Source organism: Chenopodium album, chromosome 26 (assembly GCF_948465745.1).
Source record: "Chenopodium album chromosome 26, dcCheAlbu1.1, whole genome shotgun sequence".
NCBI classification, from domain to species: domain Eukaryota; kingdom Viridiplantae; phylum Streptophyta; class Magnoliopsida; order Caryophyllales; family Amaranthaceae; genus Chenopodium; species Chenopodium album.
In genome coordinates, this window is record NC_137859.1 from 4205175 (window position 1) to 4223467 (window position 18293).

The 18293-nt window shown below is 33.9% G+C and overlaps 1 protein-coding gene across 1 annotated transcript; it reads left to right on the forward strand.

Annotated features, from left to right (window-relative positions):
* The first annotated feature begins 1028 nt into the window (after window positions 1-1028).
* On the forward strand, window positions 1029-6470 carry LOC145617254 (uncharacterized). Its single transcript, XM_081671951.1, has 7 exons — window positions 1029-1418; window positions 1957-2079; window positions 2171-2329; window positions 3195-3356; window positions 3903-4019; window positions 5603-5710; window positions 5894-6470. Exons 1-7 carry the CDS (start codon window positions 1113-1115, stop codon window positions 6326-6328), a joined length of 1410 nt encoding a protein of 469 aa, XP_081528077.1. The 5' UTR covers window positions 1029-1112; the 3' UTR covers window positions 6329-6470.
* Window positions 6471-18293: the final 11823 nt, after the last annotated feature.

Below are 18293 nucleotides of genomic sequence, written 5' to 3' on the forward strand. Positions count from 1 at the left end.
CATACATATGTCGTCATTATTATTGACCAATTGATCGTGTTTTCTAAACCATTTAACTAGACCAATTGACCGTGTTCTCTCAACTATTTAACTAGACCAATTGGACGTATTCTCTAAAAAAGATTGACTTAACTAAACCATTTAATTGATCGTGTTTGTATAGGATTTAAAAAACAAATATTCTTAGTAGTCTTTTAATAACTTGCATAAAAATACAAAGCACTAAGGCTCTGTTCTTTTGAGATTCTGGGCAGAGCAGAGCAAAGCAAAGCAGGTTTCAGCAGAGCAGGGCAGAGCAGAACAGATTGAAGCAGCTATTTTTAAGTACTATTTTTAAGCAGAGCAGGACAGAGCAAATAGAAGCAGAGCAAAGCAGATTTCAGCAGAGCAGAGCAAAACAGCTCTAAAGAACGGGGCCTAAGTTGCCAAATTGCAGTGTTATAATTTTATTTATTTTATTGTTTTATTATTTTCTGATCAAATGTGTACCTTGAACATTATATACACCTCCATTAAATAAAAAAAAGACATTATATACACCTGGACGCAAGTTACATTTTCCGTTTTGTTTTTAATCACACATTGAACTAGATGATACTCCGTAATTTTGCATAGTACGGAGTAGTAGTTTAACTAAGGGCCTTTTCTCTTCATCTTAATTTCACTTCAGTTCAGCTCCAATCAGTTTACTTTTGTTACGTTCATAATTTCCTTCTTTCATAAACAATTCATTCTAGCTCAGCTTAGTTTAGTTTGGTGCCAATCAATCTAATTCAATTCATTTTAGTTCAACTCAAATCAAAACAAATCATAAAGCCATCCAAGGGTAATTTTCCGCATTAACCGAGACCGAGCAAGTTAAACAACCTACTTTCAAGTTTCAACTCGTTTTAACCTGTCCTTGTTTAAAAAAACTGTCCTAGAAAATTAACAGACTCCACTCGGAGACGTGACATCGTACAAACCCTAGATTTCTGCAGACTGCTGCTAAGCTATCTATTCATCTGATTAACTAAGTCACACATACATCAATAGAAATAGAAAACCCCAAATTCATCGAATTCAAACGATAACCCCCAAATTAGGGTTTAGGGTTTCTGCAAACCCCAGCAATGGGGAAGCGATCGAAATCGAGATCGAAGTCGGACTACTCTGAAGATGAAGAGCACCATAAATCTCGTCGTAAATCTTCGTTTGTCTTCATTGATAGTGACGATGAAGAAGCTAACGAAGATTTGAGCCTCAAAATTGTTGAGAAGGCTATGTCACGCGCCTCCAACGCCGCCAATGTTGCAGGTGACGACGATATCGTCACCACTGAATTGGTAGCGTCGGAAATCGTCGGGAAGAAGGAGAAGAAGGAGAAAAAGAAGAAGAAGAAAAACAAGGGCAAAAAAGTTGAGACTGAAATTCATATGGTTAAGTACTTTTCCATGCTCTAAAGTTGTTTATTTTGAATATTTATACATGTAAATTAATCTATAGTTATTGCTAATTTTTCCGCATTTAGGATTGATATTTGTATCATATATTTGTGTAAATTAGTAGTGTGCATTATATGTTATGATAGATTGCTGAACTGTTGTATCAATGTTGGTTGAAAATTTGATGTTAAGTCAGTTGCATTTCCTGTGATATACTGATATGCCAACACTTCTGAAATTTATTTGGTTTAATATTCGATATGATTATAAAAAGCGGTGATCTTTATGAGTATAGAGTGACTAATGGAACTCAATTATAAAGTCAAGGCTATGCTCCATGTTGGTGGGCAGTTTAGCTGAAATAAACCCATGAGTTTGGATGTTAATCGTCGGCTCATTGATATTCAGAAGACTTGTTATAGTTGTGATAGTCATAGCATCTGAGATGATGTTGAGATTTCTGGTTTTTAAATTTTTGCGGATCATGTTATGTAAACAATGTTTATAGAAAAGCTATATCTTGTGAATTCAGGTCACACCAATGAAGGAGGAAGATAAAGTGGAGGCAGCAGACGATGCGGAAGTGGTTAAGTTATCCGAATCAGATGGTGTTGGCAACTCCAATTCTAATAATGTTGTTCTACGAAAGCTTCTTGTGAGTGTGATTACTGGCCCTGAATGCCCATTTTCGGAAGTACATTTTACTGTAAAAGCTTAGTTTCGTATGTCTCTTTTTATCCCCTCAGCGCGGACCAAGATATTTTGACCCTCCAGATAAGAGCTGGGGAGCATGTTTTAATTGTGGTGAGGATGGCCATTCAGCAGTTAATTGCACGTCAGCCAGGAGAAAGAAGCCTTGCTTTATATGTGGAAGTCTTGAGCACGAGGTGAAACAATGTCAAAAGGTATGTAGAGAGGAAACTTTAAGAATATGATTGTATTTGTACTTTTAAGCTTCTTCCTTCTTATAAGCCAGGTAACTGAATTAGTGTTCCTGATATTCATATAAGCTGAGGCAAGCTTGCTTACTGATGTTTTATCCTATTTCTGAAGTCTGTTGAATAGCCTAAATGTTTGAAATTTAGCATTATCTAGTATCTATAGCTGTCATTTGTCTATTGATATAATTAATCTATTTCTAGGATGGCTAAAACAGTTCAATCTAGTCATCTACTTGGAATTGATATAGTTTCTTATTCATCGTAGGAGCCACTCTGTTTTGATTGTCTGGTTGGTTGTAAGCTGACTTGGTAGATTCATTTAAGTCTAGAAATGTTGCAATGTTTGGTTGATACATATCACTGGAACTCGAAGAATTTTTGCTCAACTGAATTCTAATGTGACATGGGAGGTTCTTTACCTTCAAAGGTGCACTAAAGTCAAATTTTTCATGTCCTCTTTATGTAAAGCAACCATATTAGTATATTACCCATTCTAATTTATACTCTTACACCTGTTAGGGAAATTGGGACTCTTAGGATATGATTATGTTTCTGCCTATGTTAGTTGGAAGATTGGTATATGTCCTCTTGCTTCCCAATAATTTTATCCTGCCTGCATTCACGGCTTACTTAAAAGTTGTATTTGTTGAACCTGTTGAGCTATTAAGGTCTTGAAGCTGTCATGTAAAACTCTATCTATAGTAAGATGGACAGCTTTCACTTTCAGGGCTATTTGTTATCGTAATGTGTTGAGAAGTTTCTTTGTCCTTCCTTGTACTGTTTGAAGTTTTCAAGTCAATGTTTGTAATTTCTGTGTGCAATGATGTAGGGAAAGGATTGCTACATATGCAAGGGAGAGGGTCATCGTGCCAAAGATTGTCCTAAAAAGTTTAAGCGCAGTTCTCAGGCCTCAGATTTGTGTTTAAAATGTGGTGCTTCTGCTCATTCCATGTCCTCATGCAACAGTGGCTACTTACCTGATGATCTCAAGGTCTTTTTTCTTTTTTTTCCTCCTCATCCAGCTGAATTTCTGCAATGAAAAGTAGAAAGGATTACTTGTAAAAAAGGCAGCTGACCAAGCAATCATACTAGGAAATTAAAATGGAAATTTAAGGGGATTAATTTTTTTTTTTTTTTAAAAGTTCAGAGTATTTCCATTGAAATATTTTCTTCTTTGTAGTTCCTTTTTTTTTTTTTTTTTTCAATCTGTATTTCTTTGCATAGACAAGTCAATAAAATTACATAAATATTGTGCTGTATTTGTTCTATGACTAAAATTGAGACTGGAATGCATTGTTGTTCTATGCTAAGTTTATGTAGTTTAGACTTTGTGCTTGAAAGAGTTGAGTCATAGTTCAATCCTAAACTAGTAAAACATTTGTTGAATTATTCTGAACTTTGGATTTGGTAAATATAACCATAGATGACTATAGAGAATGCACATTTGCATTTTGCGGAATCTTATTTGTGATGTGGTGCTTGTCTTTTTTTAGAAAGTATCTTCCTGACCATACTTATTGGTTATAAATGTTACCAGGAAATTCAATGTTATGTTTGCAAGAGATTTGGGCATCTTTGCTGTGTGGACTATTATGATGCTCTTTTAAGTGAAGCTTCATGTTTCAAATGTGGTCAGTCAGGACATGATGGACAGGTATTGTTTCTATTCTCTTAACCTGCATCATGCTTTATGCACTACTTTTGGTCCAACTGATGACTTATTATTTGTGAAAAGTGGGAGTAATGCTTTGTGCTGGGCTATGTTACATTGACACGGGTACGGGTATCCGATATTGGTACGTATCCGAGTGTCGGATACGCCATTCTAAAAAATCTAGGACACGGGGACACCGTCTTAACATTGGACTCGGGTACGGATACGGCAATAATTTTGTCCATAATATATCAAAAATAGTACTGTATATACAAACACTCAAAAGAAAAACACTCGAAACCTTGCTTGGGAAGCCAAAGTAGTGCCAACAAACTAGTAATAATCTAATACTAGTAATTTGTACCACTTTTCTTGGGAAGCAACAACTGCCCACACAGTTTTTTTTAAAAGTTTTAAAATTAAATTCAATAAATAAATAAATAAATATACTAAACGTCTTCATCTTCTTGAGAACCGTCTTCAACTGCCCACACACTTTTCTTGAGAACCGTCTTCATCTTCTTCAAAGCTTCAACTCCTTCAATGGCCGCCGTACCCGAGAACAAAATGGAGTATCCGGAACGGATTTCATACCCGGATCGGTGTCGCGTCGTATCGACCCGGGTATGCCGGCCAAAATGCCGTGTCCAGGTAACATAGGTGCTGGGGCTCATGACCTTGTTCAATGTTATTTCAAAATTTGCTATGAAATTTCTTCTGTTTCCTAGCCCATATATTTTGCTATTCTAATGTTCATTCTTTTCCTTGTTGGCACTTTGTCATTTCTGTATAATCTTGTACTTCATCGTTGTTATGCTGATTATACTGCTTTTTATCTAACTGCCATCAGTGTTTTAGTATTTTATTTTTGATGCTTTCTCTATTTCATAATGCTTATGACTTTTTTCTTTCCTATATTAAAGTCATATTTGCGTAACATTCTCATACACCCTTAATAGACTTAAATCTGAAGAAGAAGTTTGAGTTTGTATTTTGTTGTGCTTTTTAATAAACTTGAATGTTGTATATATTAACGGAAGGAAAAGCGTAAGTGATGAAAATACTTGGAAAAACACCCAAGAGTCTCACTTATTTACAAAAGTAGGAAGTGGAGGATTATAATTTATAAGGATATGAATCGTATAATCAGCGAATCCTGGACATTGATGGGACACAAGCCTTAGGTTAGCAGGAGATACAAGTAAGAAAGCTCAAGCTAAAGAATTACTCCTGATTTTATTTACAAACGCAAGAAAAGACAAGGTCTTCTTCATGTATACAGGAGTTTAGCTTAATATGGTCAGGAATTGATTTGCCTGATATTCACAAGTTGCTTTAATTCTTTTGCTTTGCTTTTGAGATCTAGTTTGATTCTCAAGGGGTAACATTAAACTTCCTTAGCTTTTTAAAATTGCCCTGTACACTGAATAGGCCAATCCTGCAAATACGCATTGCAAATGTTACTTCAGTACTCATCATTTTTGGGGTTATATTGCATTCATTACTTAACTGTTGAGGTCTAATTTTTTATAATTTGGAGGATGCCTTTCTAGCTGCATGTGCATCTGACTATTTCTGTGCAGGAATGCAGAGGTTCACGGGGAGAGACATCATCTGCAGGTACACCCACATCATGTTTTAAGTGCAGTGAAGAAGGCCACTTTGCTCGTGAATGCACAAATTCTTCTAAGGTACTTTCTTTAGTTGCACTGACACTTCACTGATTTGATTTAATTGAACTGCCTATTCCTGGAATAAGTTCAACCTTCTAGCCTTCATCTCTGCTGCTTTATTTGAATCCTATAACCTTAATTTTATTATAATGATGATTTGGACATCAGTGACAAGTTTTCTTTTCTCTTATGCGGTCATAGGCCAAGAAAAGAACTCGTGATTTATCAACTCCAACCAAGAAATACCCTAGTGACTACAAGACCAGCAAAGGATTTAAATCTGCCCCACATGATTTTGGCAATACCCATAAGAGATTTGACAACGGAAGTCCTACCTGGTCGAGCAAATCTAACCGGAGGAGTGGCTGGATGACAGATCACCCTGGTGATCTGCCCCCTAAAAACGGCTCATATGGCTGGAGGTCTCCTTCTGCACCAAACAAGAAGCACAAGATATTTGGTTTGACTGCGGGTGGTCAAGGTTCAAACACGCAGTCTTCAAAGCGACGGAGTAAGTTTAGTTCTGGTACTCCAATTAAACAAGGATATTCAAACCATTATCCAGATAGATTTTCTGCGTCAAGGTTTGGTAACTCTAGTATAGATGGGACGAGGAGAAACTACAATTGGTGGTAGTAGCAAGTATAGCCATTGTATTGGGCTTATATTTATCTTCTTTTTTTTTTTTTTTTTTGAGGCAAGGGCTTATATTAATATTGATATGTATGTGTTTTTTTTTATTATATTAAATTAAATTTCTGGACAATTTCTTGATACCCCCATTCCACAGAAACTAATAAACCATACGTCGATGATGAATTCAACCCGTTGATTATCTGTTGCTCTTTGAGATCTTCAGTATCACAATCTCGAGGCTTAAATGATACCTTACCCTTTAGTGTTTCAACACATTCACCCTTAACAAAAACATTCAAATCAACTTTTAAAATAAGTGAAGCAATTGATGGCACAGCAATCACAGATTTTCTCAAAGGTAGTTCATCACCACCCTTTACCAACACTGACTTGCCCTTTTCATAAAGAATACTTTGAAAGTAGTCCTTCTCATATTTGGTGGAGTAATTGTAGTTGCTATACCTACCATTAATACTCCCATAAACACGACATTCGCCTTCATTCTCAGGCGTCAATAATGTAAATTTTACTCTAGCTTGTATTGCATCCTGAAACATCGTGTAATATGCGGCCGCGTAACCGTGTTTACCCGGAACTATGGAGCACAAACGTCTATTATACTCAAGCAGAATCCTTTCACTGTATTCCAAAAATCCTCTGCTGATTTGATGACCTTTAGTATCCTCCAAATCACAAAACATACCAAAATTAGGAGCCGTGATACAATATTGAGCTAGGTGCGGATATAAGATGCCAACTTCCAACTCGTTTACACTAAAGCAATTCTTGATTTCAGTCATCTCATATGCATCCATTTCTCCGGTGAGACTCGAAACATCACCAAAGTCATCAAAAGAACAAATGGAAACACAAAATATCTCCACAAGCTCTTCGGGGCAAGATTTTGTGAGCCTGAATAATTAAAATTAGATCAAATTAGTGTACCAATTTTGTCTTGAATAAGTCTAGTGTACAACGGCTGTACATTAATTTTTTATACAAACGTGATTAGACTAATATGATTAATCTAATACAGTACATTATAAGTTCTTTTTTTGTAAGATAAACTTTATTAATAGAAAAGGTAACCTTAAAGTTATTTAAATTAATTTTAACTCGTTTTATAATAAATTAATATACACCGCCTTTGAACATGTATGTGTAAAGAAAACTATTCAGAATTCAAACAACGCATTTCCACTTACCATTTTCGATCGCACAATGGTAGTAGCCGTGGTTGAATATAAACAGGGCCGTTTTTGAGATTTCGGTGGCCTGGGGCAAAAACATAAATTGGGGCCCTAATTCACATATACTATATAAAATTTTAAGAAAATTGGGTATGCAAAATGAAAATACATATTTTATTATGATTAATAATTTTTAAAAACATCAAATTTCATAACATTGAAATTATATTCCTGTAACTCTCGTTGAAATAATTACACCAGCCGAACCATTCAAACCAAGTATCCAACCAATCAATTAGATTTTTTTTCCTCAAATTTTGTAATATTTGAATTAAAGTAGTTATACATTTTAAGAAAAATATAATTTAATAAGAGAATTTGATGAATAAAGTCATGTATGGTATGCAAAGAGAATTATATATAATTAGCTAAATTCCCGTTGAAAATTGAAGAGTAAAAAGACCATTTATTTTAGTTTTCATATTCAATTGAATCGAGAAAGAGAAGGAATTTAACTAACTGAAAATTGTAATGAGATACATTTTGAAAAATAAAATTACCAAAAACGGGGATACAATTAAAATTAATGATTTTTTTTTTGTTAATCAAATTCACTTAGGAAAGTGAATAATTTAGGCAAAAAATTAGGGAAGAAATACGTTGACCAAAAATGTCATTTGATATTTTGGAATTCTACGGCACTATTGTAGTGTTGTACAGTACACACTTCTTGTTTTCTTTTTTCTTAAAAATATATATACATAGTATTATTTAGTACGAAGTATTACCTCCGTTAATGGTTATCTGCAACTTTGGGGTATTATTTGTGAGATATAAAATATTCTAAAGTTGCAGATAACCATTAACGGAGGTAATATATTTTTCTGGGGCATTGTATTGTATTGAAGTTGGACTTTTTAACAAGGGGCCCAGGGCAGCCGCCCCAACTGCCCTCCCCTTGCTACGGCCCTGAATATAAACACCAGTGTCATTGGATGTCACCTCCATAAGCTGTAGCCAAAAGAATAATAAAGTGATTAGATCCGATAAGAAAAAAAAAAAAAAAAGAACAACAATAAAACATCCGAGTATATAATTTTCTAATGGAAAAGCTTCTTATGTTCAAAACTAACCTCTTCTTCCCAATCTAATTCTTCACTATCACTAGGAGAATCATCCCACTCTCGTAGATAATTTTCTGGTAGCTTATCAAAAGCATGATTCCAAGTCACACTTACTAACATCCGACATTTTTGGCCAACAATTTCCTTTTCATATTCCTCCACAATACAATAACGTGTATCCTCTGGAATGAATTCCAATTCACTCACAATCGTCGTCTCTTCACCATCAAATTTCAACTCGGCTAAGATTTGTAATGGCGCGTATACTGGCACATCTAACACACACAACTCAGTAGGAACCCCAAATTTTAAATTTAAAGACCCGTCAAAAAGCTCATGGAATACTTTCCTATTCCTAAGTATAATCGATGCTCCAAGTTTCAATTTCACTTTCTCGGAATCAATTTGATCACTTCCAACACTAAGAAAAGTAATGGTTATACAAGCAAGTATTGCACAATGAAATATTGTGTAACCCATTTCAAGGGAACTTTCAAGCCTACGTGTAGTGTGTTCGACATTGTAATTGAGGGTGCAATGTTGCACAATGTCGTAATCAACTTCCCGAGAGAAATTTAAAAACTTCCAATCGTTAAAGAATACAACATCTCGGATCCTATCGATAAGTAAAATATGTAACCGGAGGTTTTTGGGAAGACATCTAGGGATACCTAATTGAGATTTTTGAAGGATGACCGATAAATCATCTTCCAAAATCACGATTTTGGCGTGTTTATGATCTAATTGGAAGAGGGTAAATATGTTTCCCTTGTCATCAACCAATCTAATATGACCATATAATTCAATTACACAACTAGAAGCGAGTCCTTGAACATCATTATTATCATATCTCTTTCTCATATCCATATCTAGAAACAAGTCCCTGGAGATTTTGATAGACGACAACTCGAACAAAGGTGATGCTGGAATGTGAGGATTACGAGGCTCACAATAATCCGATTCCAGTATTTGCTTAGCACGTGCGCTCAGCATACCAAGGATCAGTATCATCTTCCGCAACACTTTTCATGAAATCGACATATTCTGGGTGCTCAACATCTACCCATTTCTTCTTACTCGTAGACATTGTATATGGAAAACTTGAGAATTCAGTCTGTATTTTCACCAAAAAAAAAAGAAAAAAAAAATCTCGATATTAGGGAGAAATCTGAAATATTGATCAATCAAGAATTAAAAGAAAAAAACGAAATGAGCTTTAACAAATAGTTGTTAGACATAAACCGCCTTTTCTTTGGGGAATAATTAAACCAACCTTTTATTCTTGGGTACATATGAACCGACCTTGGCGCACAAGATTGAAATTGGGATAACACTCCTTGGCGCACAAGAATATATGACTCAATATGTTCGACTTAAAAACTCATTATGTTTGACTTTATATCCTTAATTATATTATCTTATTATTAGGATATCTTTTCCTATGGAGTACTTATTAACTTCCTATTTCTAAAATTACCATAAGATAGAGTCGTGGTAGGAGTAGGAAACATGAGATTGTATCATTATATATTTGTGTGCCTTAGCTGCCAAATCAGTACGTATAAGATTATTTATTCATCTATTCTTTAAGAAAAGGTCCAATCTCATAGTGTAATCCTAATAATAAAGGCAAATTTGATTTGAATATCAAATTAAGCTAAGGGCCTGTTCACATTTCAGTTCAGCTCTAATCAGTTCAGTTCAGTTCCAATCATTTCAGTTTAGTTCAGTTCAGCTCTTAATTTCCCTCTCACATAAAAATATTCATTTCAGCTCAGTTCAGTTCAGTTCAGTTCAGTTTAGTTCAACTCAGTTCAGTAAATGTGAACAGGCCCTAAGTCTCCAGAAACAAATTCGGATTTAGAAATTATAATCAACAGCACAATAATCAAGTTTAGAAGAACACTAAATTGAGTATACTTAGAATTAAATTAACAAAAAAACCCTAGACTATGATACTGATATTCAATGATTACAATCATTATATTACCTCGGACGCAGGTTAAAAGGAAGATGGAAATACAATGGAGAACGTAGAGTGTGCTTCAATCGCCTTTACTAAAACTATGTTTGATTCACGATTACCTTATTATATTCATCCTAATCTAGCTAATTATTTATTTTAGACCAAACTAGGTCATGCATGGTCTTTCAAATTATTCCATATACAAAAGATAAGAGTATAATATAAATTAATTTGTCATATAAAAAATAATTCAATAAAAAAAACAAAAATATCTTGTTAATATTATTATCTCACAAAAAAAAAGATCTTATTACGTTAATTTTATAGTTTATACTAAAGTTATTATTTTTCTAATAATAAATTTTATGTTACAAAAAAACTTATATTACTCGTATATTATAATGTATTAAATTAATCTTTTTTTAAAGAAAATTAGTCATATTAGCGTTCATAGTATGCAATCAATTAATCATGAATCTATCCCGTCAAAAAAAAAAAAAATCAATCATGAATCTATAAGAAGTTACGTATTGATTTCAATATATATATATATATATATATATATATATATATATATATATATATATATATATATATATTAAAATAAAATTTAAATCAATGACAAATTAAAAGTTTTATTTTAAGGGTTAAAGTTACCATAAATATAATTAAGTTACCCTCAAGCTTATTACCTTCTTACAATAAAATTAATGAACACCCTGTATGGGATGTATGGATACTGTCAACACCGTTAAGATTTGCTCGCTAATATAAGTTACGTTGTTAGTTCTCCAGCCACGTGGAAAGCTGCTTATGGCCATGTATGCACTTGTTGCCTACAATGTTAACTTGCCACCTATGGCTGTTTTCTTATAAATACCCAAGCATATTTCATAATTAAGGTACACACGATCTTTATCTCTCAAGCTCTCTCTCTCTTAAACACTCTCTTATTCTTCTCATCAGAGCGATTATCCTCGGATATTCCCCCGGGTTAGCTAATTTGCATTGACAGTGCAGGTACTTAATTGGCCAATAAACCTTTACGGATCCCAAGAGTCAAGTTACCGGAGCACATCCGGAACACTAACTAGGGAATATTAGAGTTTGATATTTCTATTATTGTCTATATATATTGTAATGTGGCTTAATATTATCAAGGGGAAAATACAATGAGAAATACAGAGACATATTTCCCCCAAAATTTAACATCACCGCCCTCGCACCACCGCAATGACAATTGCCGGCTTAGAGTTTGTGGGTTGGGGTTTAAGCGGGTAGTAGTTTCGTGTGGACTTTTCGTGGTGGGTGATGGCTTTAGATGTGGCCAATTTAAGGGGGGGGGGTTGTTGCGGTGAAAGGGGGACAGAGAGGGGGTGTTTAGTTGTTGTGGACGGAGAATTTTCGGATTGGTGGTGGAAGCCATGAAAGATGAATGAAGGTAAAGAGAGAGAAATAAAATGGTTGAAGAGTGTGAACATGATGCACCGTGGTTAAATTTAATGGATATTTAACGATTTTAGTGTAGTAAGGTTACAGATGTAAGTTTTTAATAATAGAGGGCTACCATTGATAGTCTAAATAAAAATTGACTACCATTAAAAATAGAAAAATTTGACTTTTACCACCTTCAAATAACAATCGAAAATGGTTTTTATTTTTTTAACATACACAAAAAAAAAAAAAAAAAAAACAAAAAAAAACACAAATTTTATTATTTAAGAAAATAGATTTTACCACCACTTAACAGATTCCGTCTCATAACTCGTTAAGTGGAGTCCATACTGCCATGAATAACCTAGTTGTATTATTACTAAAAAAATTTGTAGAACATCAATCAAAATCATCACTAACATTGGACTCACAAGTTTATCAAGTCGGGTTAGAGGTTACTCAATTTGAGCTCGTTAGTATCACGAGTCGAGCCAACTTGAACCGAATTTTGGCCAAGTCAAGTTAGAGTTGACCAAGTTTTGACCAAGGAAAGAATGAACTCTTACTCTTACCTTTCCCCTCCTCAACCTTCTTAGGCTGCCACCACCATCACCACCACCACCACCACCACCACCGCCACAACACCTTTTTCTTTTCCTTTCCAGTCGCAGATTTTTCTCTCTCTTCTACCCCTAAGATTTTCTTTCTCTTCTACCTCTGTTTGATCCAGTGAGGCAAATCCGGCGAAAATTGGAGTTCCGTTTTAGTGAGGAACAAAGCAAGGTTTGTTTTCATGGGTATTTTTCTTGATGTTTTCTATGAATTTGAACTGGGTTTTCCATTTTTTCCATTTTAAGAGCATTAATGGGGTATGTGGGTAGCTTAGAATTGACCCAGAAAGATTAATTTATTGTACTAATCATTTTTTATCTGGGTTTTTGTTGGGTTCTTGCAAGGATTCAATTAAATTGAATTGCGAGGTTTGTCGGAAGCGGCTTCGATTTTTTTGGGTTATTTTAGTTTTTTCAATTAGAAATGTGAACCAGTCCTCAAAAAAAAAAAAAAAAAAAATTTAGAAATGTGAACCAATTTACGTGTTTTTTTTGCTTGCATTTATGCCTAAATTAATGGAAGCTTAAATCCTCAAGAATTGTTATGGGTAGCTGTAGAAATTTAGTGCTGGGTAAATGTTACATTTAAGTTCATTTTCTAGATCCTTTAAATGTCTAAGAATTGTTATTGGGTACTGGGCAGTTCAAGAAATAAATTGTATAAAAATCGTCAATGTAGGTCATATGTGGGAATGTGTGATGATTCTAATTGTTTCAATTATTAGCATGATAGGGAAGAGTTGTTAATTCGGAATATGCGCGTAGCTTCCGAGTTTTTATTGTCAAGAACCCATCAAGTAAATGATATGGCAGACTTGGATTTACTAGTAGAATGTGGCTTTGCATTGATTTACTTGGATTTATGTAACTTAATTACTATTGTTATGTATGCATTAATATACCTTTTTGAATAGAATAGATGTATAGCATCAGCATTGCTATTATTTGCTTCAACTTCGTAAGAATAAGACTTGTTTATCACATTTCATTAAACTATGATGAGAAGCTCTAATAAAATATGCTTTCATTTTCTGAAATTGCCCAAGGAAGGGGTATTATAAATGTCACAAATATAGTTAAATAGAATAGGTTTGACTGGTTCTATGCTCTTGTCTTTCTCTACATGTTTAGATGTGTAAAGTGTTCTTCGTATGTAGTGCTTTTATGATTGTCCATTTTTTTCCCCTCTATGAACCATCACTACCATGTTTGCTAGTCAAGGGAGCCGGGGAGGTAGTACAGGCTACTGCATAACTTTTTTTTATCATGTGTATTTTAATTGCTATCTTAGTATCATACAAAGAATGTTAAGTTGAGATTAATTAGAAGAGGAGGTTTCTATGTTACATGAATTGGTGATGACATGCAACCTTTATACAAGATTAATCAACTCTAATGCATATAGTGTATATATGCATTATGCAAGATGTAAATCAAAACAGATTGCCCTCAACAACGTCATTATCTTACCTCACTTGCAGCATTGAGTATTAGTGCTTATGTCAGTTTCATAGATGAACTTTGCTAAGTGTATTCAAGATAGTTTTAAATGTGGTAGTTACTCACAAATGATGTGATTTAGACATTTAGTAGACAAGTATCAATTTTTGAAGACAGATATTGAGGAAAAGCTGTTTTATACAGGTACAAATTGATGATGTTTATGCAAAACCCACCATGTTTTATGTTAGAACGATGTGGCGAATCTTGTAATATTAACTATTTTCCATTTTCTTATTTAGCTTTGTTTTCAAATGTGAAATTTTCATATTGCCTAACATGATGCGCAAAAATGTCATATGCAGAAAGAAAATAAATGGAGTATAACCTTGACATCTCATATAGATGGAAGTAAAATCTTCAATGTACTTGTTAGATAATGTACTTTTAGAAACTCGTAACTATGTAAAGGTAACTTGTGTAATCTAGCAAATTGTCATGGTGTCTTGCTAAATGCACACAATAACATACTTTATTTGCATGTATATCATTTTTTTTTTCCAAGATCCTTTTTTTTTCAATAATGCAGCTAAATGGTGGTGAATAGTTTAGTAACTTCGGTTGATTGGTTCAACATTATGCGTACTTTGATCTGCTGGCAGATTTATTTGTAGAGTAGATATACATGTAATGCAATTGAAGTGATAAAGTATTATTGTGGATTTGTGGTACAGAATCTGCATTATGTCTATTGGGCTGTGACAAATAGTTATATGTGCTTAGCTGAAAAGTTCTTGCGATGTTATTCGAAATAACAAATATGAATAATTCTGCTTAAATTTCTTATTCGTGCAGGCTTTTCTCTACTAGTGAATAGTTCAAAAATGGCAACAGTCTCATTTGTAGATATTGATGATGAAACTATACTTCAGTAAGTTTTTACTTCTTTCTAAATTGAAAATTTTCAGTATTTTTTTAACTAGGTGAGAAATGCTGTTGTGAAATTTTGGTTCAAATTATCATGATAAACACTTGTTTGCTAGACTTTAATTCAATAATTAAACCATCAAACAATCAAGGCATATTATAATATTAGGGTTTATCGATTAAAAAATTAGGGGCTTTGCAAACCATTGTCACTTCTCACTATATTTTTATGTTGTAACTTAACAAAGAACTTATAATTCTAAGTAGGAAAGATGTATGATAAGTCAAATATTTTTTTGTTTGTAGTAATGTTTTAAATTTCGAAATATTCCTATTTTTTATTGTATTTTTTTTCAACGTTGTTGCAGTTTGAGAGATTTAAGCTGTCTTCGTCCGGAGGATTGCTACTCGTTTAATTTGAATAACATTGATAGGAGGTCTATAGTTCAACAGTACAATGGGTTAATAGGTTGGGTTAGATCTTTGAGCACAATTGGTGGAACAGTCATTTCTGGCAAGAGTTGTACATTCCGTGATACATTTAATCCCATCATGATATTGAAAATTGAAGGAGTTCACGAGAATAAGGATGTAAGTAGTTCCTTTTTGATTAGGAAAGAAGATTTGTATGTTGTTGGATATGCTCTTGTTACATCAGATGAAGCAATAAGAAATTCTGCAAATTGGGTGATAGTTCGTGATGGGTTCACAAGATTAGAAGGAGCCACGTATGCAAATTGGGATGCTAGCTATCATTGTAAAGTGAGTGGCGAGATAAGTAAAGAATATGTTGCAAAGTTGAAAACATTAGAGCCCGAAAGTGTACTTTTGGCCTTGTCTCTTTTACATTTAGTGTCTTCCTCTGCACGTGCAAAATGCTTATCACTTCATGCCATTGCTTATAACTTTTGTGAACCTAATAGATTTTCAATCGCTGAGGAAGGGGCTGAAAAAGGATTTCTTAGAGGAAATGCCAAAATTGCAGTAGATGATAAAATGTTAGACATCTTTAGAGGATGGTCTTCATTTTGTAAACTTTTGACATATATTTCTATCCATGGAAATTTGGAAGAGCACCACTGGAAGACTCTTGCTACTTATGGCATTAAAACAACTCAGGAATTGATTTGTCTTGTGAAAATAGTCAAAAGAGAAAATCCTAGAACAAGAGCTACTAGGAGATTAGAAGAACAATATGCCAATAATATGTATGAGAAATTCATCCGAGGTATGTACTACTTTATCCCTTTATCATTGCATATTACAAGTAAGACATGTAGCTTTCAAGTAAGATAAGCACAACTCAAAGACCTCCATTCACAATTTCAATATGACATGTAGCTTTCACAACCTGCACTTGGGTGAGACTTATTCATTTTTCTTGTACAAAATGAACAGCAAAAACATGGCAGAAAATGCCCCCTGGTTGGGGTCAAATCAAATTTGTTGATGACCCAGAAAAGCGTAAGAAGATGGAAGATCTGCATAAGAATTGGTTTGCAAATGTTGCAGAGAGCAAAAACAGATTGCGTGAAATGCGAGCTGATGAGTTTTACAAGTTAAAAAGATCAGATATGATGAAGCCGTTGAACAAACAACAGAGAAAAGGTTAGTTATTATTTATATGCATTAAGGACTATAGAGTTTGTATGTATAAAGAAATCACATTGCAATCTTGTTTATATACTTTGGGCCGACAGCTATTATATGTGTTGCTTGACAGATTACAATCTTTCTGTGAGGAAGGCCAAACAATAGCAGAGCAAGCAAGGTCTTTAAATGATAACTCTCATTTTGTGCTCTCTGCTTCTTGTAAATGACTAGCAGGCTTGACTACTATTGTTAACAATGTGCTGATGTGCAGTTACTTGAAGCACTTGATTGGAAGCTGATGCATGAATCAGAACTGCCCAATGGTTAGGTGTCTTTAATGATTTTTATAAAGATTTTTGTCATCATGTTAAGTTTCACTCATGACTTTGACATGAATCAGCAGAAAAGGAGTCCTTTTTTGCTGACAGACAGTTCGTGCGATTAGTACCAGCTCAACTCGAACAAGGCAGGATGTTGTACACGTGTGTTTGTGATTTGGACCAGCTCAACTCTAACAAGGTAGGACGTTGTACTCGCATGTTCTGTTCTAGTAGGAAATCTTAAGCTAGCACTAATTACTGTTTTAAATCACTTAGTTCAAATTTGGAGTGATGTGAAATTGGCAATATGGCATAGTGACATTTGAAAAAGATTGGTAAAAAATACTCGTATGTTTAGCTGCTGTCTGCTGAGTGCTAACTATATTTTTGCATATTCATTCTGGGGGTAGCACATGAATATATTATTGAGAAAATTTGGTTTGTTTTTTTTTATTTATAGCAATATTTTTCCCAACATCTGCAAAATAACTTTTGGAATGTTGAGAGCCTTTTAAAGCTATAAGCATGATTCTGTATCATGTAACTGAATGTCTCCTTAACACTTTTTTATTAGTATTCAGCATCTACAATGTTTAGTCTTCAGCAATAACATTATGGGATATAAACATGTAATAGTAGAGGTGTTGGGTATTATCATAAACAATTAGAAAAAAGATAAAAAAAAAATGTTTGTGCAATTGATGATCTGTGTATATCTAATGATCTGTATTCAAACTATTTTTATAAACCTCGTATCTGTTATGGGTCTATTGATTCAAAAATTTGCATTATCTTGGCAATCATCAATCAAAGAGGAAAATGTATGTCTGCGAGTGCAAGTCACTGGAGCACAATTAAAGTTAACTTGATAACGTTTTGCTTAACACTTTTTGATTAGTATTCAGCATTTACAATGCTCAGTTTTTTCTTAACAGAAGTCTTTACTTCAGCAATAACATTATGGGATTTAAACATGTAATAGTAGAGGTTTTATCATAAACAAATGAGAAGATTAAAAAAATTTGTAAAATTGATGATCTGAATTCAAACTATTTTTATAAACCTCATACCTGTTGTGGTTCTATTGATTCAGGAATCTGCATCACTTTGGCTATCGTCAATCAAAGAGGAAAATGAATTTCTGCCAGTGCAGGTCACTGGAGCCCCTTTTGAATCAATTTTTAACTGTAGTTTGATACCTGATTTTCTCTGAATTCATTGTTCTTTTAAGCTTTGAGCTTTTTCATTAGCTGATGGTCAAACTTTTTTGACCGTTCAAAACCAGGCAGAAAAAGATTCTCTTTGTATGAAAATCAACTCCTTTGTGGAGGGGAAGGAAAAAATGGAAAGGTGTGTCTCC